This window comes from Aplidium turbinatum, chromosome 5 (assembly GCF_918807975.1).
Source record: "Aplidium turbinatum chromosome 5, kaAplTurb1.1, whole genome shotgun sequence".
Classification (NCBI taxonomy): domain Eukaryota; kingdom Metazoa; phylum Chordata; class Ascidiacea; order Aplousobranchia; family Polyclinidae; genus Aplidium; species Aplidium turbinatum.
Genome location: NC_137476.1, coordinates 34,476,382 through 34,501,038, shown reverse-complemented (window position 1 = coordinate 34,501,038; position 24,657 = coordinate 34,476,382). Strand labels below are relative to the sequence as shown.

Here is a 24,657-nt window from a genome sequence, read left to right as displayed (position 1 = left end):
GAAAAATCTTTTGATGACTTGGGGAATCTTATTTTGCTCGATCTGAGCAACAACAGGTTAAAAGGGGTTTTATCCTCAGATGTGTTGTATTCTCTCTCCAATCTGGAAGGATTGTCTTTAAGATTCAACGAGCTGACATCTATAAGCGCCACAACGTTCGAGCACGACACTATTTTTGCGAACACTAAACTGAAAGATTTGTTTCTTGACCACAATAGATTGGAAAACTTTCTTTATTTACCATTCAACCGAACAAAACTAGCCAGAGTGACTTTAAACAACAACCGCTTTAAAGTCATAGACTTTCTTCATGACACGATACAGCATCTTGATATTAGAAACAACACGTTTGAATATATCAATCAAGGATTACAAAGCTCTCGGTCTCTGACAACCTTATTATTGGGACAGCCAGAATACATTTTGAGACTTGCTGACCTGGATGGGCTAAATAAGTTACGAGTCTTGTTGATAAACAGATATGCAAACACAACACTACCGACGCCGTTTTTTGAAGTTACCGCAGGCGTGACAGAATTATGGGTTGTCGACTCCAGTATACTGGAAAGTGTTATCCAAGAATACGCACAAGCCAACTTAACACAACTCTACCTTTCGAACCTTCCGCGTTTGAAGGTTCTAACAGGGAATTTTTCCAACTTGGAATACATTAACATTACCAACTGTCCCTCACTTCGTATAAATGCACCGGCATTGAAGTTTCCACAGTTATCGATGCTCTCCTTGGTGGCAGTCGACCTTTCTGATCTTAACACGTCGCTTACTGGGCATATTAGAGCAAATAGGTTGACGAGATTAACTCTGAAAAGAAACGGTTTAACTCGATTTAAATCCACAGAGTTTTTTGGACCAAGCGCTTTAATACAGACGATGAGACATCTTTCAGTACAACAAAACAATATCAACTTGTTCTCTAAAGATGATTTTTTCAATTTTCCGCAGCTTTCTTACATATACGCATCTTCAAATCGTTTAGAAATGTTGGATTTGGCGTGGTTTTTACAGCTAACTAATCTTCAGGAACTGGATTTTTCGAACAACATAATCTCTACATTGAGAAACAGCAGAGAAGGAACAATTTCCATCACTTCAATTAACTTGTCTGGGAACATTATAACAACTTTGACAAATTCGTTCTTGACGAACTTCAATAGCCCAACTGTCATTGACGTTTCTTCGAATAGACTGACAACTTTTCCAACAATTACACGTTCTGTTCGATCGACGATTCGATTAATCGTCGACGATAATCCTTGGGAATGCACTTGTGAGTTTGTTGAACGCTACGAAGACATAGCAAGTCTGTTAGTTAACAACTGCGCTGACGAAGATAACAATATGCTTGATTGTGTGGAATGCAACAATCCATTGGAGCTTCGCGGACTCCCTCCTGGGAATGTCTATTGCCCAGAAACAACCTCGTCTTCTCCACCTGAAGATACAAACAACGGCCTAATACTTGGAACATCAATTCCAGGAGCTGTTACATTACTTGCTATAATTCTCATAATAGTTTGTTGTCGATTGAGAAATCGTAACACCTTGCGTAAAAAAGCTCCCTTAAAAAAAGATAGACTCCCATCCATTCCAAAGCCCAAAGCAGAGGATACAAAAGCAACATTTCCTTCTTCATCCCCGTCAAATAAGTATGTCAACTCTCCCAATTCTCTTCCAGTGAGCAACCAAGTGTCCTCTGCTTTTCAAAAAAATTCATCAGGACAAGACGTGTATGAAGAGCCAATAACAAGTTCCACTTTGAAACACCAAACTGATGAAAATAAACTAACCAGTTCTCAAAGCATTCACGATTTCAATATCTCTGACAAAAATCTTATAAGCAATAATTTCTACGAGGAACCGATCAAAGATCCAAATCCGGCAACGTATTTAGAACTTGAAGTCCTAAACAAGAGCTCTTCTGATGAACAGCGTCAGCGCAACAGCAGTTTCCTTGCTGAAAAGATAGAAAAAGGAAATGACGAGAAAAGGTTTTCTTCAGCGCTTGTCCAACTTCCTTTAACGGCAATACAAGAAGGATATGAATCACCGCGAGATGACGCTAAAGATACTTCACAAGAAAAAGCATACAAGACTGCCACTGCGAAACGTAGCACTCTTCAAAGAAATCAAATCGAAGAAAACGAACGCTCAGTTTATGAAGGGGGATATATAACGTGTCCCCAGGGTCAGACATTACCCAAATCAACCCACAGTTACCCAACGTGCCCCTTGCCAGCAACCCCCACTTTTAAGCAAGAAGAACCATTTTCTCATCCATTAAAAAGAGAAAACACATACGCGATTGCAAATGTTAACGACGAAGATAGTACAGACCCTCAATCGCTAGCTTCAATCAAAAAACAAAAAGAATTATCTCCTCACCCTTTAAAAAGAGAAAACACATACGCGATTCCAAATGTTAGCGACGAGGAAGATGATAAAGATGATCGATCGCTATCTTTATCCAAACCACGACCTTACTCTAAAACCCACCCTTCCTATGACCCCAGATAAAAGCAACGGCCCCCTCAACCTCAGAATTACAAGAATCAGAAAATTTGGATATGCATGTGCGAACATTTCATCAATCCAACGAAAGTACATATGCAAATGAGGTAGATGATAAACAAGACGGCGCCTTTGCATTATCAAGTGAGGAAAGTTTGTATTCAAAACCGGATCTGACGTCATAATGACATTGCTAACGACTGTAAAATGCTATTTTTAAAGCTAGAAATGCTCGTATTCTTAATACTAATCTATGATAGAACTTGTGTTACCTGATATATATTATGTTACAGATTTGTAGCACAAAACAACAAAGGAAGTTCTGGATCTCTTTACCGAATCTCGATCAATTTTTAAAAACGTTACCATGTTTTGCTATCAACTTATTTTAACAAATATTAGCTTACATAAACCATTACAGAATGCTAGAACTTTTAATCGACGCCAGTCGACACTTCGTCAACCAGTCAAGGCGGACTTCGACAAGAAGTTCGAGTTATGTAAATCACTCAGCAAATTATTCCCACAATTTGTATTTTTGTTTTTGTATATCCATATGATACGATATAGTAACAAAATGCATTTGGTTTTAGAAGAAGTATTCGATTGGTTATTTTTATGAAACTTTTAAAACAAAACTGCGCGTTAAAACTTTTACCGATATAACTACAAGACTTTTGTGTTATCACTACACCATAGAAAAAGTGTTGCCATCATTTCGGATGATTGCTTGAAGTCGATATTGTGTTGATTTGTCACGTGACGTTCTTTATCCTAAACGTCATCAATATCGAGATCGTAATTGTCTAGTACTCTAGTGACAGTAACATCGCCATTCAGTTTTAATCCAGATCCTTTAATCGCTGATTGCTTTTGAATGCAGTTACACCATAATTTAGCCATAAAACATATGTGCAAATTGTTTTGTGTATAAATTCTTACAACAATTTATTGCATGCACAGTTACATTTTGTATTTAAATATTTCTTAGTGATTGAAACGCCTAAAAGGGTAAATCTTTTCAGTGGATTGTTGGTATGGCTTTAAAAAGTGTTTGAAAGTTTCAAAAATTTAGAGAAAACTTCAAGTTGCTGAAAATTTAATACAACAGAAAGGATACCGAAGTCTATAGAGAACAAATACAAACAGGGCGAAAAGAGTGGTTAGACGTACATGCTTTCTCAAGCCATTTCAATAGACATAAAAACCTCCAACCCAACCAAATGATTATACTCACAAACGCCAAGCAGTCCAAACACGTTGAGATACATTATTTGCTTTCAAAATATAAAAAATGCCATATATCTTATACCTACAACACAACTGGAGCAAAATCCTATTTTAACTTTGTAATAGATGTGCTCAAAATGGTGATCCATAATGACAAAATGCATTATGATCGAATAATGGTACATAAGTTGCTCTGTTGCTACCATTTCACGGATTGCCATAGCTTTTTTTTATAAATCTCAAATTTACAAAAATCGTCATTTGCAAAAGTGGGGACTTTTCATAAAAATGTTTGGGCTTTCATGGCAGGCAGTTTATAGGCTAACTTTTATCGCTAAACAGTTTCAAAGTGTCTACAGTTTGTGGTATCGTCACATACTCCACTTTATCGCAGACGTTTACTAGACTGAATGTCATATGGTTTCAACACTGCTTGAATAGAGCCCCGCTGCGGAGTTGGGAGAAAGAAAAGCAATCCTTTTCAATGGAAGAATACTCCCGAATCGGCGTGTGACTGTGGCTTAGACAATCACACGACGAAACATATCCTCACCAACTGACCTCTTAGCCCTTCCTGGGACGACAATGACCTAAAAAAACTTTACAGACAATGCTCTTATCTGGCTTATCTTAAAAAAACTTAGACACTGGCGTAACAAGCTATGAATGGATGAACATTGTCACATCTGACTTGGAATCAAGAGTAGGGTACATTAAACTTAGTGCGGTGTCATTTACTTCAATTTCTCCAAACAATGGGTAATTGGGTATGTACGACTTTAAATAATAAGTGCTTGCAATAACGTGTGATGCCTATAAATACCATTGTTGGATTAATTAATTATATAAGAGCGAATAAAAATCCTGCACCGACTGTTTTTATATTTTCTAGCCTTGCTGGTCAGAAGCTCGCACAAACCAACGCATCATAAGCTCAAGATTTTCGCTATTTAACAAAATACAAAAACAAAGCATGAAAAACTTACAGTGATAGGCATTGCGGAAAAATAAATACTGTTGTTTGGTGCGATAATAACAGAAAAAAATAAAATAAACAAAAGCACTGCCGCTTCATTACAGAAATTCCTCGCAATTTCAGATGAGATGTTTCATAATTATATGAAAGACCAGATTCGTAGGGGAAAAAACTGTTAAAAAAATACAATAGAAAAACAAAATAGTTATAAACTAATGAAGTACTAGCTGAGTTATAAATAATACAAACAAAAGGAGCTCGTGAACAAATAAAACGCCACAAACGTGCTGCTTTTGTGACAAAACATATCAAAGGTATCGCGAAACGACAAGTACAGTCATTTCACGTTTACTTCACAATGTAGATTTTGACGACCTGTTTCACGCTTCCATTAGAGTTAGAAACAATTAAATGACGTCACTTTAATATCATTCGTCAAAATGAAAATATTGAAAACTAGTAACTTCAAAGCATGTCTATGACGGAACAAACACCTCGTCGCCGCTTAAATCGCTCGCAAAAGCGTCGTTTTGAGGTTTCTCATTTTCAATAATATCAAGTCTTGCGGGGCAGTGCGCGATCGCCAATCCCTCTGGTCGGGAAGTCAGTTTATCAGCTGAGTTATTCAAATTTTGATTCTTTGCTCTTTCTTGAGGAGGAGAATAATAGGACGGGATACGAGTTGAGGTTGCTTTCTTCTCTTTAGAAATTCTCAACTTCCTAATTAAGAACGCAACTATGATACCAAAACATAAGATGGCGGCCACAACTGCTATTACAATGATCAGCCAAGTTGGGAACCCAGTCGCAGGCACAGTCGTGGTACAGTCATGCTGTAGAGAAAGCACAGTCTGGCCTTCATATTTGAGAGGAGAAGCGCACACGTAGCACGGAGAAGTTGAAGTGTTGCGGCAAGAATTGATCCAATAGTCAGATGATGTAAAGTCGTATAGTTTACAGTTGCATTCCCATCTTTGAATGCCTTCCAGGTCTAAAGCGAGTGATGGTTTACGAATAAGAGGGGGATGTGAAATCAGATTAAAACCAAGACTCAAAGATTTTACTTCCGGTAAACCATCTAGGGCTTCTCCAGACACCTCCTTGATCAAGTTAAATGAGAGACTCAAAGACAACAGACTGTTTGATTCCAAGAAACGAGGTGGAAGAGAAGTGAGAAGATTTCCTCTTAGGTTCAATGATTTGAGGCTTCTGAGGGACACGATAGCTGTGCGTTCGATTGTATCTATGCGATTATATCTCAGATCCAAGGTTTCTAAGTGTGGAACGTTTTCAAACATACCATTCACTAATCTACGAAGAAAGCTAAACGACAATACCAAACTTTTCAAGTCATTTTCTTCAGCAAACATAAAGCTCGAATTGAATTCAGTGAGTGCAGGTAACTTCGTTAAATTCACTTCACTAATGTTTGGAACGTTAGTGAGCTTTAAGGAATCCTTCTCGAAGGAAAGGCATGACGTCACCGCCAATGACGTCATGTTCGGCAAGTCGGCAAACGTCAGTGAATGGAAGTGCTCGAAATTTTCGAATTCAGCTTTTTCCAGAGATCCACCGCTCACGTCGACAGTGCCAAGGAGTGGACTTTGTCCGAACAGTTCGCCGGAGAGTAAAGGCTGGGAGAAATCTATGAACTCCACTTTGTACAAAGACTTCATCCCAGAAAAGGAGTTTGTATTATATGTCAAGCCTGGATGACCGATCTTTAGATTTTTCAAGTCCGGTGTAGATCGGAAGTATTGGCTGGAGTTAGTGAAGCGAAAGCTATTTCCACTTAGGTCAATTGTTTCAACTTTCGATTGAACTCCAAACGTTAAGGCTTGGATTCTGTTGTTGCTGAGTGATATGGATGACAGCCGAGGTAAATCCGTGAAATAGAATAACCGAAAATCAGTAAGAAAATTCCCATCTAAGAACAAATTTTCGAGAAGATCCAATCCTTGAAATAAAAATGGAGCAATAAACTGGATGCGGTTGTAGCTCAAGTCGAGAGTAACCAATTTCCTGTTTTGCATCAAAGGGCCACCTCTCTCTGGGAACTCGATGTCTATCTTATTCCGAGAAAAGTTGAGGAAAGTGACTTCTGGGATTTTGCTAAGAAGATCGATAGGAAGAAGAGACAATTGGTTTCTGGAGAGGTCTAACGATTCAAGGCTTGGCGCAGCATCCAAAAAGTTTGAAGCGTTGACTTCAGACAAGCTGAAAAACATGCATTTAGTTAAAGTCTCACTTGGTATATAACAAAACAACACCAAACATGTTTCTTGTTATACTTAATTATTATCCTAGCAACATTTCAATGACAGAACGTTGCACAGGTAAATTGTTTGTTTAAGTAGCAAAGGGGTAAAAGCCAAAACTACCTACTGTAAAGAAAACTACAACCAAAGTGTGGTGTTCAATATTTATTTTGAAAGGGTACATGTACTGAGTCGGTTTTGTAAGCAGAAACCGTCAAACATCATCAACCTACTTGAAATGAGGTGAAAATAAGATGTTTAATTGCTTAAATAGTTAATGACTTCTTACATTCTAGTTAGGACAAAACCGAAGTATAAGCTATCAACACATTTCCATTAAACTCACCTATTATTGGCAAGAGATATCATGGTCGTTGTGACTGGGAAATCCCAGGAAACTTCTTTTACATTTCTATCCGTGCATATGACGTCATAATCGAGGCATTTGCAAAGGCCAGAAGGACAAGATACTGGAGAGACTACATGGCGGCCATCAATGGATGAAATAAGAAAAGCTGAGACAAGATTTATCACGAAGAATACTAACATCTTTCAACTTATGCCTAGGTAACCTGAAAGCGGATAAAAAAACTTAGATGTGACTCACAACCTTTCATCGAGTTATCTAGGCTATTCGACTGCCTAACCATGGGCTAACCAAATAATAACGTGTGTTTTTTATATAGCGCTGTATCCATCGCTGATATGCGTTGCTCTTCAGCGCTTCACGAAGCAGACGGTCTCATCTATATAGATACATCTAACTAACAACCAAAATAACTGTGTTTATGCATGATTTAACCTAAGCCTGCAATTTCATGACTTGTTTTCACGTTTATTGGAGTGTCAAATATTGCAGCTGGTATCGTCTTTTCATCTCGGATAGGTCAATGGCAAGAAGTAATGCAATCAACCCGACCTTGCCAAACCAGTTGGATTCCCGTTACATTATTAATATAATCTTTACAGCTCTGTTTTGCTGTTGCACACCAAGCAGTAAAAGCGTTCGTAGTTATGTGCAAAGTTATTGTTAACCATGCAGAAAATTCAATGCGAAGGTATATTTAAGGAACATGCTGATCAACAGAGACTTATTTCGAAAGAAAGGCGACTTTGAACATATTGTTTCAGTAAATAAAATGCAAGGAATGGATTATACCGCCAAGTCAACGACCTATGGCAAACTCACAGTACCTACCATTTACCAAGCACAAGTTAATTGTGTGTAATGTGCAATGACAATTACAGACAACTTGAACATTCAAAAAATAAACACAAAAAGCCAAGTTTACCTTAAGAACGCTAAGTTCTTCTAAACCTACTATAAAATACAACGAGTTTTAAAACAAGCTTTTCACTTATCCCTACTCGAATGGCTGTTCTTTGCATGTGACGAAAGAACTTGATTCAGGGTTGTTTATATCGTCATCATGCCGTGACAAGAGGCTTGTAGCTAATGAAGGCTGAACTATCGTGAAATAATTTAATCTTGCAGTTTTAGCCCACTGTCTGCCTCACATGCAAAACTTCACAGCTTACGTAAAGCACGTTTCTTGAAAATTTAGCTATGTGATTTAAATGCGTGCAGCTCTGTAATTTAATGCAGGTTTTAAACACAGAGTGGTACGCCTGTGCCGGACGTGCACATTAGTAGCTACATGTTGTCAACGGTTAAAGTGTAAACTGTTTATGACGCCAGCCAGTTTATAAGCACAAACTCTTCAAAGTATTTCATAATAGTTCTTTTTCGATTAATTAAAAATGAAATTTTACTTTTTTTTAATAAATACACCTACAAAACACAAAATACAGTATCAACCATATGCCTTGTTAATGCATCGCAACACAAGTCTATAGCTCATGTTAATTGACAACAGCCTGCTCTGTAGTAGCTTTTTAGTGTAGTTCAGGAAACACCTCCAACCGGCGGTGAAAAAAAGAAAGCCTCAGACCCTACAAGCTCACAGTGAAGAAGATGGTCAATTCGTCTGGTTAAAACGAAAAATAAACATTAATTCTGTAATGCTGAGAGTTTTATTGATGCTCCTGATCTCAATAAGCATAAGTCAAACAAATGCTCACCGACACTCCCTATACACAGAAGCTTGGATCTGACTCTCTTAAAACCAGATTGAATTATTTTAGAGTGATTGATTGAATATGTTTACCTTCTGAGAAACCTTTTGAAAAACTTAACCTTATTTTGTCGCAACCTTATAAGATCGTTCCAGTCTGAACCATACTGTCGTAAAAAAAATTGCATTGCAAGCACATCGATGAAAAACATCTGTTAAAAGCGGCTGCCTTGTGATTCAATGCAAACTAAACGAGTACAGCAAATGACTCCAGTCTATTAAACTCAATTCAGTAGCTTTCTCTGCATTCCCGACTTGTACTAGCTACTATGCTTATTAACTGTGTATGGATAGAGATTGTGAATGTCTTTGCTAAAGTCCAGCATATATAGCGTGATACTAGCAGTCCTATTTAAAAGAAAGAACCTTTATTTCGCTTCCCGTTAAAAGACGTAAGCTGTGCTGCTCTGCACAGAAACGTAGTAGTTCCATACTGATTAATGCATTGGCCTGTAACTGCTTCAATAGCGCCCGGAAACAGTAATTCCCAGTATTAAAACGCACTGCCATCTATGATTGACGTCATAAAACAAAGATGATCTCTCGATAAGGCAGCTGCCAAACGCGGTGCTCAAAAGAGGCCAATCTGCCAAAAATGAAATAGTCATCTGAGATAAATTCTAACTAAAAACCTGATCTTACAAATTCAGCTTAATTATAACGCAACGTTGTATAGAATTTCATAAATTCGAATATAGAAAAATGACAAGCCAAGGCCACAAATTAATAAATAAGGTACCAAATGCGACCAAAGTAGCCTAATACGAGCCATAACTTGATTTGAAAACGAGAAATGCCAAAACGGTTTCAAAAACAAGCAGACAATGAGCTCATGATGGCAAGATTTGCAAAAGTGATGTTTTTTTTACATTTTAGCTACATAACAGCCAGTAGAATCGTTATATAAATAAAGGGGATGTCTTAATCTAACGCGAAAGTTTTTTTACAAGGCTAGCAAAGTTTTTAATAACAATCAATATACTTTCAAGTAACAAAATAATTTTGTTAGGAAGTTATTAAACTAGATTTTAGCTAAACTCAAGAGAACTCCCACACTCGATTAAAACTTAGTCAATTGAATTTTTTATCTTGTAAAGAAGGTCTACAATTGAAGATAACAACATTCCAAGTCAATGACAACAATGTTTTAGATCCCTTGCTGATACTAATTATTTTTAATTTTTAAACAATTCTAATTATTTTTATTTTTTAAACATTAAATGGTATCTTCATATTGAATGTAAAAAAATAATCTCATAGGAGGCATGTAATATATACAATACATGCTTGATAATAATCGAAAGCAAGCATGAAATAAAGAGTTGCGACCGTGCCATATTTTAAACTGATTGTCCTGCTTTGGTATCATGCAAGTTATAACGTTCGTGTTTTGTCGCTTCTACTTTTTTCTAGACCTTTGCCATCTTCGGCATATATTGTTTTTCGTTGTGATGGTCATAAATAAAAACAAACTGAACAGGCTTGGATGAAAAATAAGAGGAAATTCGAAACTCAAAATATTCTTTGAATAAAACAGCAGAAATATCTTGAGTATTAAGAAAAGCACATGATGGTGATTGAACTGATTCGCATTTCAAAATGTATCAAAACAAGTTTTCCAAATGAGGAGATAATCGAAACCTGCACCAATAGCAAAGCCATACATGACGCGGCCCACGTGCCATGTCACTCGTAGAACTAACATGTCACTACTGGCACTGTAGAACCTCATGTGTTGTATATGTCGTTGCCAAATTGCTCTTCAGCAAAAAGTGACGCTGTTAATTCTGTTTAATTCTTTGATAAAAGTCACATTTTTTGTTACTTGCTTATAGAAGATTACATGGAAAGAGTACGACCAGACTCGGTGATTTTTACCTTAAAAGTCTGCATTGAGTTTAGATGCAACCAATCACCACACATAGACGCGATAGACCAATACTTTCTGCGGCCTTAAATTTTGCAAAACACTGTTTCGTTATTTACTTTTTGTGTAATAGCAAAGTTAAGAAGACTGTCGTCACCGCCTAATCAAGACCACAACCTTTGATTTGTCATGTGTCTGTAAAATATATGAGAGTTAACAGTAACGACTTTCAGCACAATGCATCTTGTAATAGTCTACTACACTGGAAAAAGACGTAGTGGTTGCAGAGCTCGGTTTCTGTTCTGAAAGGCTGGATGCGATTCCCTTGCTGATCAGCCACCTGCGTTGACCGACGAATTGAATAGGAAGCCATTTTAGCATTTGAACATCCCATCACACCACATAACTAACCGAGCAAAGTCTTCCGATGGTAAAAAGGCGAATTACTCGTCCTGAATAAAACATGGCAGTCCCTTTTTTGTTGACACTGCCCAATTATCTGCTAGCAATGCACAGTCTCATAGCGGATAACGCTAAAACAAACACAATATGACCACTTGGTTATGCCAGTGTATTTTCTCTCACTGACAGTCATTGAAAGTTTCATGGCTGATTAATGCAATAAAATTAAAAGTTGTATTATTAACTGCTGTGGTGAGAAGTAGCGTAAAGGTACCTGAAAATTGCAGCCTATCACAATACTCATCGTAAAGAAATTTTGTTAAGACTATAAGAGTAACTCTGTAAGGCTTGTCAACACACAGGCCTATACACCTTTAAGGTTATTACAAAACCGTTTTCCAAAGACTACAAGAAACAAACAACGTGCAATTGAAAGTATAGAAGATTCCCATACTTGGAATCACACTTAAATCTTAATTTAAGATGATCATGAATGTGACAAATGGTGCAAAGTGTACGTGTTCGACGTCACGAAGAGCGGGCGTGCGTCATTCTTTATTTCGTCATTTGAGAATAATAAAAAAAAAACAATTAACACTAAATCGTTTTAAAACTGGATTTTTCAAGTTTTCTAATATCGGAAATGCGGATAAAAACGATTTCCGCTATTTTTCTTTCCGGGCTATTCTTTGATAACTTCGGTCATCACTTCCGATGTCGATACAAAGAAAACATTCGTCAACGAAACATCGTACATCTTCTCAAGCAAGACCATGGCCATTTGGCATCGATTAGAAAGAAATATAGAGAAACCATAAAAATTACCTCTTGTGCAGAAGTAGAAGGTAGCCTTAAACGTAAAACCTCTCTTGGGTCAGGAATCAGAAAAATTTTGCAAGCAAAAACATTATCAGAAAAATTAACCAAACAACACAGAATAGCATCCTGATTTTAATTTCAAAGCAAGCTGCTAGATATGCTGCTGCTATTCGGTCCAAAATTCAAACTTCTTTTTCTGTTCATAAATTAAGCGAATGGAAACTAGGCTTGGACGCAATACACAACACGTATATTTCTGAGCTGATACTATCTTCAATGAACAACTTTCTACAGCATTGTAATGTATACCCAGACAAACAAACTGAACTGAACTGTATAAGTGAATGCAGCGGTAGTACGCGTTTGGAAATTGCTTAACCACCACGGTGTCTTGGAGTCAAGTTACTTGTCACTAATTAGAAACGTTTAAGAATTCACCTCCGACGCTTTTCACAAACAAAAGCAAGCAACTGCAACTTCATACAATACCCTCACATAATAATTACATTGCAGGACATTGTGACAACACATACATACAAGATGCTCTTCCGCTTACGTCATAAAGCATGCCAAAATAATAAGAACTGCAATACGCCATCACGAATGACGTATAGGATGTGATTTCATTGCTTATGTAGCGGTGTTACGCAATCGTACATCGCAGTACGAAGAAGTTGGTAAGATATCCTACAGTGAGTAGCTGCACGAATGAATTTCAAATTTACGAAAGTATGGAAAGAAGTATTCTGCTTACATGAGTTAGATTTTGACAAAGCAGTTGGTGGGATTAGGATTGGAAAATAAATACCGTGTAAAAAAATGGCTAAAATGGATAACACAGAACTTGTGAATTTGTTGCGTGTTTCTAACTGTTTTCTAACTAACTGGTTGCATATTTATACCTTGGGAACATGAGATGTCTCGGAAAACATTTCGAAAGTTGTTTGTATTGTTTCGTGATGCGAATGCATTGTTAACAAACAAACTTAAAGCCCACGTCACTTAGCAGTCTTGAATGAAAGGTCACTGACCTAACCATACAGCACTTGCCCTGCAGTTTGAATACGGCCTATCCTAAAGAACGATGCGTTTCATGTTGGAACCATTCTTGCCCAACTAGGGTGTAAACTACTACCAATACCATGTAGATACAATCCATCCCAACCTTCAATGACGTAATAAAGCGATCTTCAGCAATAACTACATTCGCATTGTGACGTCATGACGTGAGGATACAAAAAAAGTTCAGAAAGGTTTCCACTAGATCGCGATTAAATGATGTCCGATATAACGTCACTCTCTCTGCACTGAATCTTATACTTGTGCATTGCGCACTGCATTTGTAGAAGCAAGGGCTAAGAACTTGATAATGAAAAACACAGCCACACAAGTGTGATGTAAGAATGTCGTGTATAACAAAATTGAAATAATCAAAATAAAAAATATTAAATAGTTTTCTTATCAGGAAAAGCAGTTTTTTTAGTTACTGTAGACATCTTGAAATTCATTCAAATTGAAAATTGAATAAAAACGACGTTGACATTTCGAAAAAAGTTAACTTAACTGCGTAAAGGTTAACAGTGGAAAACAAATATTAATATTAAGGCAAAATATTAAAGGCAAATACAACTTAACATTATATGTCTCGTGTATCAAGGCATAGAATGACTAATCCTTGCTGATATCCTGCTCAGGCTTAGGGCTAATGGTTGAATATTCAGATTAAGTGGAAGAAAAGGCAAATATGGTATGTCCACCTTCAAGCATTTAAAATGTCTTGCCAAGACACAGCCACTTGCTCCCGAAAGGTGTCGAAAGTCGAAACTAGATCCATTCGGGCGTTGAATAGACGACACCATCTCTAGATCTCGCAATCAGCAGTGGGTAATCGAAAATGAAACGGCTTACAAACAATATCGTTTCTCTTTCAATAAATTTTCATTATCGTTTCACGAAATAAAAGCGTTCCAACAGAAAAGGCAAAACAGCACGTAAGGCTACACTTTATTCAAGTCAAAATAAATTAGAATAAGGTGGTATTTTTTTTTATTTTGATCAAGAAATATATAGTAATATTAATAAAACAATGAAAACTATTAATACTACAAAAAGTGCTCAATGCCAAGCAAAAAGGCAAAGCAGAGCGAATTAAATCAAATATAGTTATTACTTATTTAAAAAAAGGGGCGATTACTTTAAACCCGTATCAACGTAAAGTCAATCGGGGATCCGCGTAAAACAGATACAAAAGCATCAAAAATTTGAGAAAAATATGAACACTATTAAATATGAATAGTGTTCATATATTATAGTGTTCATATTTTTCTCAAATAGTTATTACTATCTGAAGATTCTATTTGAATAAGACCTTCTGATGATCCGTTAGGTGAAACAATTTGTAAAGGCTTCAGATAGTAATAACTATATTTGATTTAGTAGTATTAATATCAATTCTGACAAAAAAAAAACACTGCTCAGCTTCTGTTCTGAGCAAAAGCACGGAATGCAAGAAAACACAAGGCGCTAAATAAAGACAAGAAAATGCAGTTAAAAATTTGGAATAACGGAATAAACTAGCCATAACGCTGAAGACAGGCAATACAACAGTGCAACCGTGACTTGATCACTTGAAACTACTTAGATAAGCAAATCAAATGCACAAATTCGATGTTTCAAGTTAGGAAAATAACTTGACATAAAAGCCAAACTAAAAACAAACTTGATCAAACCAGTGTCACTTCACAAGAAATATGGGTTTACAGCTTGTCTTATGGGTAATGTTAAAATTTCATATAAGCAGGTTTCTGACTAGATTCCATCGCTACTTCATAGTTGTCATTCTCAGTAGAATCCATCGCTACTTCATAGGTGTCTTTCTCAGTAGAATCTATTGCTACTTCATAGATGTCTTTCTCAGTAGCATCCATAGCTACTTCATAGGTGTCTTTCTCAGTAGAATCCATTGCTACTTCATAGGTGTTTTTCTCAGTAGAATCCATTGCTACTTCATAGGTGTTTTTCTCAGTAGCATCCATTGCTACTTCATAGGTGTTTTCTTGTCGACGCTCAAAGACAGGAGAAGAACCGCTGGGGGCATTTTCTGGATAAACATACGTGCCTGGCTGAGAATGATCCTGGAATTTGAGGGGGACTTCATAATGGATGCTCAGCGCTGGGACTCGAGGGACTTCATAATCATTTTCTGAGGCTGGGGGAGGGGTCGAATTTGAGTTTTCCGTAGCATTTGTGTGATTTGTGTTGTTGTGAATGGAAACCGTAGGATTTGTGTTGTTGTGATTGGAAATTGCATTCTTGTTCACATAAGTGTCTACAGTTGACTCAGTAGTATCTGCATCCGCGACTTCATAGTCGTTATCCTTGGGGTCGTTTGCAATGGCATAAGCAGAATAGGGTTGCTTGTTATCATCCACGGTTGCATAGTTATTTTCAGCTGTGGCTTCTTGGCTCCCGTACACCCCAACATTGCCAGCTTCAACATTTGATGTTTTTAGATCTTTCACAGGTTTTTTCATCAAGGATTTTAAATAGTCTCGCTTAATCCAAGCCAAGATTATAACCCCAATGATAATGAGGATTGCAGCCACAACCAGGCAAGCTATCAAAGCCGCGTTGTTTGCAGTAGGTGCAGAAGCGATATCACAAGAAGTAAAATCTTGTGGTTTTAATGATGAAGCTTCTCTTCCTTGGAGTCTGATAGGAGAGAAACAAACCATGCATGAAAGATCACTTCCTCTGTCCATACATGTTAATGTCAAACCTGACCCCGTGTTGGAGGTAGCAGATAGAAAAGAGTTTAAAAAGTCACAGTTGCAGTCCCATTTATTTTCATCAATAACTAGACGTAATCGTCCTGTGGTCGGAAAGTTCGGTAAAGATGAGAGATTATTCACTTTAAAGTTGATCATATCCAAAGATGAACAATTTACAAACGTTTCAGGAGAAATCTGTGAAATTGTATTGTAAGCAAAATTAATCGTCCGTAAGGTGGCAGAAGAGAGTGGTTCATCAATGGCGACAAGTTTGTTTCTCGCCAAGCTCAAACCTTGCAAATTGGGTTGAGATGAAACCAAAGATGGAGACAAACTCTCAATGAGATTGGAGTCGAGATTTATGACGCGGATGCGAGAAAACGCAAAAGCTCTTGATAAAATATCGGTGTCTTTAATCCTGTTGTTCGATAAGTCTAAATTTTCAAGTGATGGCGAAAAACTGAAGAATGTAGCTGGAAGTTGAACCAATAGGTTGTTGGAAAGACTTAAATTGACTATATTCGGACAACGTTCGAGGAGTAGGACAGGTAAGGAGGATATGCTGCTGTTAACAATTTCAAGCGATTTCAAGCTGACAAGACCTGTGAACAATGACTGCGACAATTCATTCAATCGAAGGCCACCAAGCCTCAAATGAGTGAGAGATGACAACTCTCTGAAGATGCTAATTTGAAGATTTTGACTCATTAAACCGCGAAGGTCCAAGTGTGTCAGCGCAGGATTTGATCGAAAGCTTTGCCTCGTCAAACCAGACAGTTCGTTGTAACTCAAGTTGAGGTGCTTCAAGCTGTCGGGAAAAGCAAGTCGCTCAATGGAAGAAAATCGGTTGTAGCTAAGATCCAGGTATTCTAGACCATCGTGGTAGCCAAACGTGTACATAGTTATCTGACCACTCATCAAATTATGACTAACAGACAAATGTTTTAAAGTTCCTTCCAGACCTCCAAAAGGATCAACAAACACCTGGCCATCCTGGAATGCAAAGTCATTGGAATCCAACAACAAGACCTCTAGGTTAAGGAACCTGTTAAAAGCCATATCTGGTATGGAAGACAGTCTGTTGTATCTCAAATCTAAAATTTTCAATGATACGAGCTGTCTTCCTGGAATTGAATAATCGTTACCTAACGTCGAAATCTGATTGTTGTTCAACCTTAATTCCACTGTCGCTGGATGTATGCGGCTCGGGATCTCAGTCAATCCTCTGTTGGAACAATCAACAACGTTATTGACGCAATCGCATACGTCAGGACATGCATGGATGATCCCAGACAAAAATACAAAAGTTATCACAATTGTTACAAAAACCATGGTTGTTTTATTTGCAAATAGAAAATTGCTGAAAACAAATAATAATGTGTAAGAAACCGTGCAACATATATTCAAGTTGTTTCTGCTCTTACATTTCGAACATGGCATCAATGCACATTCGGACATCATACAATGCGCATTCTCACATCATACAATGCGCATTCTCACATCATACAATGCGCATTCTCACATCATACAATGCGCATTGTCTTAAGGAAGTTTTATTTAATTAAAAATCTGAACAAAAACTAAACTCTCAAGGATTCAGAAACTATTCTTCTCAATTGCTTCACGGTTAGTAAATAAATACAATCACTCTATTTGCAACAGACTGGCATTCAGGCAATCTCTCCTAGGATTTAGTTCACAGTTGTAAAAACTTGTGCAGACGCACCTCACGCCATCAAGAAATCTGAGGAAAGCAAAGGATCTTGCACGACAAGCCTCAACTTTTCCTACGGCTAAAATAGTCAAAACGTAAGTCAAAACTATAAGTTACAGTATTTGCCTCTTGGTCGGAAGAAGAAGAGCCTCAAGCAAAAGTAACCGCAATAAGGTAACTATAGGAAAGATTAGATCATCAATAATTGCAAAAAGGCAGATCGCCAATCGAAGATTGCACTTGAAAGTAACAACATGTAAAACTAACGGATTTCAACGTTATAATAATATTTTACTGCTTTCAACAGAAAAAGTGCCAAGATCGCATACTCTATTGCCGAACTTGTTCAAACAGTAAACTTCCCTGGAGTCTTTTAGAATTGTGCGCGGATGCTTCACCGAATTTCATTCAAAAATCCACGAGGCTTTGCTCATAAAATCCTGCAATCCTCGCCTCAATACGCAGTTGTTTGCCGCTGGCGTTTTCTATCTGCTAAACGTCTTCGCTTAATAATTATGCGTCATGTGATGTGTTTTTGCCTTACGTAATTAAGCGTAATAAGATTTTGCCTCTCCTCTACCTTGCCAGTTTTTTTCTTGTGCATTTCTTTTTTTTCGATTCAGTGTATGTAGATCAGTTATGTTTTTTCAATTTATGCATAGCATTGGTCATTTTGTTAATTGATAAGGGCTAACATGAGAATGACCGAAAAGGTTCGTATTTTACAGTTTATTTTCATGTTATTATATAGGCTATTATGTTAAATGCCGTGTGGTTGCTTGGTTGTATTTGTCTACGGTTCAAGAAAACCATCTCTCTACCAACATTATATCATAACAAGTGATCATAACCGTGGTGTCATGTTAGTGTCGATGGAAGCCTGGTTCGATTCCAGGCACACCACCTATTTGCATATACTTGTTTTACATACGTACCACTACTATTTTCACATTATTTGTACCTTTATTCCATCTAGTAAAATCTACCTCAATGATTAAACGTCTTCAAACTGAAGGATGGAGAATTGTAGGAAAGTCATACTTACGCATGATCAGCAAGATGTGCCAAGATATTCATTACGCAACGTGACTAGATGCCACATCAGTTAAAGTTGAGCCAAAGTAATAAATTTTCAATTAACTGTAAGCTATTATATTACGGCGGTGGCGCAGCGGATAAGGCGCTCGCTTTCCAATCATGCAATCCCGGTTCGACTCCCGGCTTAAGCTGGTTGTTAAAAAACACCGCTCACCTCTACCCAGGGTGTAATAAATTGGGTGGCGTAGTTGCTGAAGGAAAGGCGGCCGAGAGAAAGGAACTGGCCACCCTACTCTCGTTAGTGCCGAAGGCTTAGTATAATGAGAACCTTATCTTCTCATACCCCGATGCTTGAATTCAAGCATGGGACTCACCTTATTATATTACAAAGAGTTCAATGTTTTTTTGTAGAAATAATTCAAAATTCTAAAACCTGCTTCTTCTGCAAATGAGGAGCTAATACTGATTCTTTCGTTCACCTTGTGGTAACTATATAAAGATGAAGTTAAGCTCCTAAGTGTTTTTATTTTCAAAGCAGGCTATGCTTTACCAGAATTGAGAGTAACTTGGAATCAGGAATCGCTGTGTCAAGCAAATGATTATGCAAAAATTTATCTCACCAAACGGACACTGGTCCTCTCCTTCATATTTATAATTTAATACTTAACTTGCACCAACAAAAACTGTTCATCACTCAGACAGCAAATCAGTCGTTTTTCACATTGATTTAACGTCTGCAGACGTTGAATCATTGTAAAAAGTGACTGACTTGCTGTCTGGGCAGGCACCCAACAGATGGTACATTTTTTTGGTGTGCAATAAGCTAAACTATCGAAAAGACACACTGATTGAAATACAGTATGACATTAAAGCTTCAACCAATTTCCTCTGCAGATAGCACCGTTGGTGACAAATGTCTTGACTGTAGTAGGGTAGGCTACATCTATGCCAGAAGCTATCAACAAACAGCGTTCGCAGTCATCAATGGATGAATCCTCATAAGGCGATCAGGCAGCTTCAGTCGTGATTCAATGGGAATGATAATACACTGAGTAATGTTACAATAGTCTTGTATTAATATTGCGTCTTTGCACAGCAATTCAACGTCGGAAGAACGTAGTGTACCTCACAAAACTACCATCAATGCACATCAACAAAATGACACAAAAAAGAAAACACATCAAAAAGTTACTAGTATTGTGAAATACATTTCTAGAAGCGCATCTGTTGTTCTTATTTGAGAATTTGGTGCATTAACTATCCAAAGCTAGTCAGCAAGACAGCGAAATACCGGTACAGATAGGTTTAATAAATTTAATTAACAAGTTTATAATTACTCTTAAATACTTGCGTAAAAGGTACCTAAATAAAACGGTGCCGTCATTTGAGATATACACCATAATCAATGACTAAAGTAAGTAAACATGAGAAAATAATAATACTTTACAATGAATTATTCTGACAACCGTTTTAGATGTCATCGCTCCGCTACGTATCAGAAACTCATATTAGAACAAGCTAATAATATTCCTAGTTGATGACACACAACACCGAACTAAATATTTAACTTCTTGACCTTTGACGTAGTGAATGCGCCATGGTATACCTTGTGTCATGAAGAATAATAGTGTAATTGCGGCAGTGCTACAACGTGAAACAATTCAGCTTTAAGCTACAAAACGTCATAAACTACGTAACAGTTTGGAGAAAATATTGATCATGATGACTAACGCGGTGAATAAAAAAAATCTCATGGACATGGTGAAGTATACTGGTATGATGGCAGCATATCATGTCTCTAATTTATATCTTTCATAATTATTGATAATGATAATTTTTAATAATTCCGTAATATCTTATATAAATGGATGTGTGTATCATAGCCGATGCGGCCTTTGATGAACTACATGCCCAATTCGTAAATTTTTCCAATGTTCCCTTTGTCGTGCAGTGTCCCAAAGTGTTCTTGGTTGGCTGATTCATTTATTTTCTTGATAATTATCTAGAAATGTTGTTCGTTGTCTGCCACGAGCATGTCTTTATAAAGTATTAAGCCTTCATAACAAATCTGTGACTACATTTCAAATTGTTCCTTTTTGATATCGTATCCAGGCTGATGCGCGTTGATTGAAGATTTAGATTTAGTGGACAGGGAAGCAAGGAAGCTAATTTTCGTGTCCACCTTCAGGCATGCTTTAAAGTAGTGATTCTCAATGTGGTCCAGGTGGATCACTGGTGGTCCACCTGAAATTTCTGTTGTTCCACAGAGAGTTCTATAAATCCTTGATAAAACGTTCTTCAAAATTGTATCATTTACTACAGTAAATTATGTAAGGACTGCATACAGGTGTAAGAAAATTATGTAGCATGTATGATTGTAGGTCAGCGTGACGTAATAATCATATTCACTTCGTGATTTTTGATTTCTGGAAGTGCTATATAAGCATACTGTAAGCTCAGCAGTTTTTGAACTTATTTTACTGGTTGACGAGTGGGCTATTGAACTGTTCAATGCATAAGTGAAGTGCTGGCAGGCCTAATCAATAAATCATGTGTTGCTGTAATTGTTGTGGTGTTGTCGGTGGACGAAGATTGCACTTCTTCATGGTACAAAGTTTCTTTAGGGAGAGTAGAGCTATTCGCTGTTTCACTGAATGTTAATTAAATTATTTTATGAATGTCACATGTTATATTTTTTTAGATGCTAAATTAAGTACTGTATTCTGCAGTGCTTTCAAATTAACAAAATGTTAGAAGCTCCTGTTGCTAAGAAGGCAAGACTGAGTCATTATACCATTTTATTGAAACAATATGTGCATGATGTTTTGTTAGAATAAAATTTGAAATTATGTGTATTCAAGTAGCTTAAGTGTGCAAATTAAGAGGGTTTGCTTAATTAGTTTAATTACGCATTATTTTATTAAGGACTAAGATTGAACACGCCCTTGAGTTTTCTGACCTATTTGCAATACAGATTCGACTAGTGGCGTTCATGAGGCATCAATACAGCAAAGTGGTCCATCGGATTTTTTTTTATATATGGTCCATATGGTCCAAAAAAGGTTGAGAATCACTGCTTTAAAGTGACTTGCCAAAGGCATAGCCATGTGCTCTTGAGCGGTATCGAACCGGCATCATTTCGAGTACCGTATCAGGGCTCTCATCACTCGACATTTTTGATATGCAGCAGTCGTTTACACACATCGTTGGTTCTGTTACCGCTTGTTGAAAGTGTCTGATCGAAAGTTGTTGGTTCGACGCCTACTGCGGGCACAGAGATTTATCTCTGCAAGGCGTGAAGCGACTTCCCAGGGCATGAGAATCCTCTTCGCAGTCACTTAACATCTTCATCATCAGGATCTACACTAGGTTGCTGGTGATAAAGAAGCTAGATGCGAAACTAACCGGATAAGAACCACACTGGCAACTACGCTTTCATCTTCACAGTTTTATTTTTATATTAAATTGAAATGAGTAACAAAATATGAACGTAACAGCTTTGTGAAAACATGATCGACGATAAATAACAAATAAAAAGACAGACATAATAACCATCGCCATTAAAACATCGAACATAGGCATAGGACATAAGTTGGCCATTCTCTTCGAACAGCAAACTTCTAAAATTCGAGTAAGCCTAACAGGTCTCAAGCGGTATACCACATGATATCATTCCACCACGTACTATTGTGAATGTATACAAAATAACCAATGTACGGCGGCTTGGCATTCATTAGTCATTTATAGCTATCAGTTTTTAACAAATCAACAGACGTACTGATAGGATACGAGTTAGTCATATACTTCCTATCAATGGGAACTTAAAATTAGGCTCGGATCAAGGATATTTAAGCAGCAAATAAGGCGCTCGCTTTTTAGTCATGCGAACCTGGTTCGCCTCCCGAATTCAACTGGTTGTTTAAAAACACCGCTCACCTCTACCCAGGGTGTAATAAATTGGGTGGGTATAGTTGCTGAACGAAAGGCGGCCGAGAGAAAGGAACTGGCCACCCTACTCTTGTTAGTGTCGAAGGCTTAGTGTGATAACCTCATCTCATCTCCAAACGCTTAGAACCAAGTATGGGACCACCTTTACCTTATTGCATCTATTTTAGCGTTGAAGCTCAAAAACCTTTCTAATTTTGATAAATTGAAAATTCTAGGATTGAAGGAAAAATTGAATATAGAACTCATCATATACGTAAGTGAACATAACATAAGTGAACTTACCAGTGTACCTACTGCATTGAGGAGGCCGGAAGGTCGAAACGGTGTGCACTGTCTGCAGTTATGGACGCTCTTGGCTTACGCCGATTGAGCACTTTACTGGAGGCACCTTGCTATGTATTGCGCAAAGCTCACTGCTTGCAGTTTGAGCACTTTGGCAAGGTTGGCGGTAGTACCATTTTTGGAACTTAGGTACCACAAATGGGAAAATGTCACATGGAGGTATATATCTCCATGGCCATACCAGTGTACCTACTGCACTAAGGAGGCCGGAACTCAAAAGGCCGAAACGGTGTGCACTGTCTGCAGGTAACAATTTTTTTAAATACAAAAGTCCTTGACACTCTGTACATGCAGGCTGAGCCGAGAGGTGATGCGCCAATCGTAAAGACAGTCAATCGCGTAATGTGACTGGTTTAATCCAATCATAATTACGACGGTACACTATCAGTTGCTCTACTGTGAAACAAAAACGCAATAAACTGATTTCACAACTTCTTAAATCAGGACCATTTTGTTCAAACAAAAAAGAACAAAAACTGCAATAGCAAAACAAATTTTCTGCAGAAGCTATATCAATGTAAAAAGGGCGAATTTTGCGAGCTGGAGTTTAGCAGAGAAGATAAGTTATAAAAAAAAAAGCAACAGTAGTAGCCCACTTCCGACTAGTTCATCACAAACACAGTCAATATCTGGCAAGTTACGGCAACAAATTAGTTTTAGTTTACTCTTTTGATGTGGAATTCCTTGAAAGGGACAATTAGGCAATCTTAAGTATATTTCCAGTTGTCTGGCAAGAAGGTTCTGACTTACCACTACGACTACAAATTATTATATTTACATCACAATCGGACGTAAAGGATTCTGTGCGACTTAATAATATGAAAGATCAAAGTTACCATCAGCATCCACCAGCGAAAGTAAATAACTTCACTTCATTTGTACCGTTTTTATACCTCAGAAATCAACTGAGGTTAAGTAACATATATAAAGTTTTGCAGATAAGAAATTGAATGATTGAGGATGAAAGTCCAACTCTCGGGAATCACCAAGTCAGGGATACTGTAACAGAACGGATTACCCAGGCAGCAAAACCAACCGTTTTTTTTACATTGATTTTCTGTCTGAAACGGGTTTCAAACAAGGTTAACATTTCAAACAACTGTTAACCTTGGAAACCAATACAGAGTGAAACAACTAAAGTGTATGCGGGCATGCAAAACCACGGAATTGTCGGTGTCAAGCTTCAATTGAGATTTTCTTAGTTCGAATGTTAATATTTCACTAATCATGTTTGGGGGTGGAGTCACGATTAAGGGTTTTCGAAACGTATGTTTGGTCCAAACTGAAGTGTGCTGTGCGCAGGCGCATGCGCCTCAACGAAGCGAAATTGATTTCTGTTTGAAATAAAATCAAAGACAGAAACAGCATCGAAACAAAATATAAATAGTTTCCGACTCGCAATAAACGAAACAAGCTATCAAACTATTGCACAAAGCCTGAACAGTAAACAATAATTGCAATGAACAAACAAACTTATCAAATGCGAAAGGCAATGCAAGTCATACTAAAAAAAATACAAACAATGCAACATACTATAAGTCTTTGTTGCTGAAGTCTTATTGATAAAACAAAGGCCATTTAATGGCCACACCATCTCACTATATCCCATTTGGATCTGAATTTTCTAGC

General features: G+C 37.4%; 2 protein-coding genes across 2 annotated transcripts in view; both read right to left on the bottom strand.

Moving 5' to 3' along the window:
• Positions 1-24,657, bottom strand: part of LOC145769998 (deleted in lung and esophageal cancer protein 1-like) — a 74,588-nt gene that overhangs the window by 22,437 nt on the left and 27,494 nt on the right. The gene's annotated exons all lie outside the window — the stretch shown is intronic.
• LOC145770132 (podocan-like protein 1) lies at positions 4,684-7,542 on the bottom strand. Its single transcript, XM_082581718.1, has 2 exons — positions 7,340-7,542; positions 4,684-6,952 (listed from the first exon to the last, which is right to left on the bottom strand). The coding sequence occupies exons 1-2, from the start codon at positions 7,540-7,542 to the stop codon at positions 5,212-5,214; spliced, it is 1,944 nt and encodes a 647-aa protein (XP_082437844.1). The 3' UTR covers positions 4,684-5,211.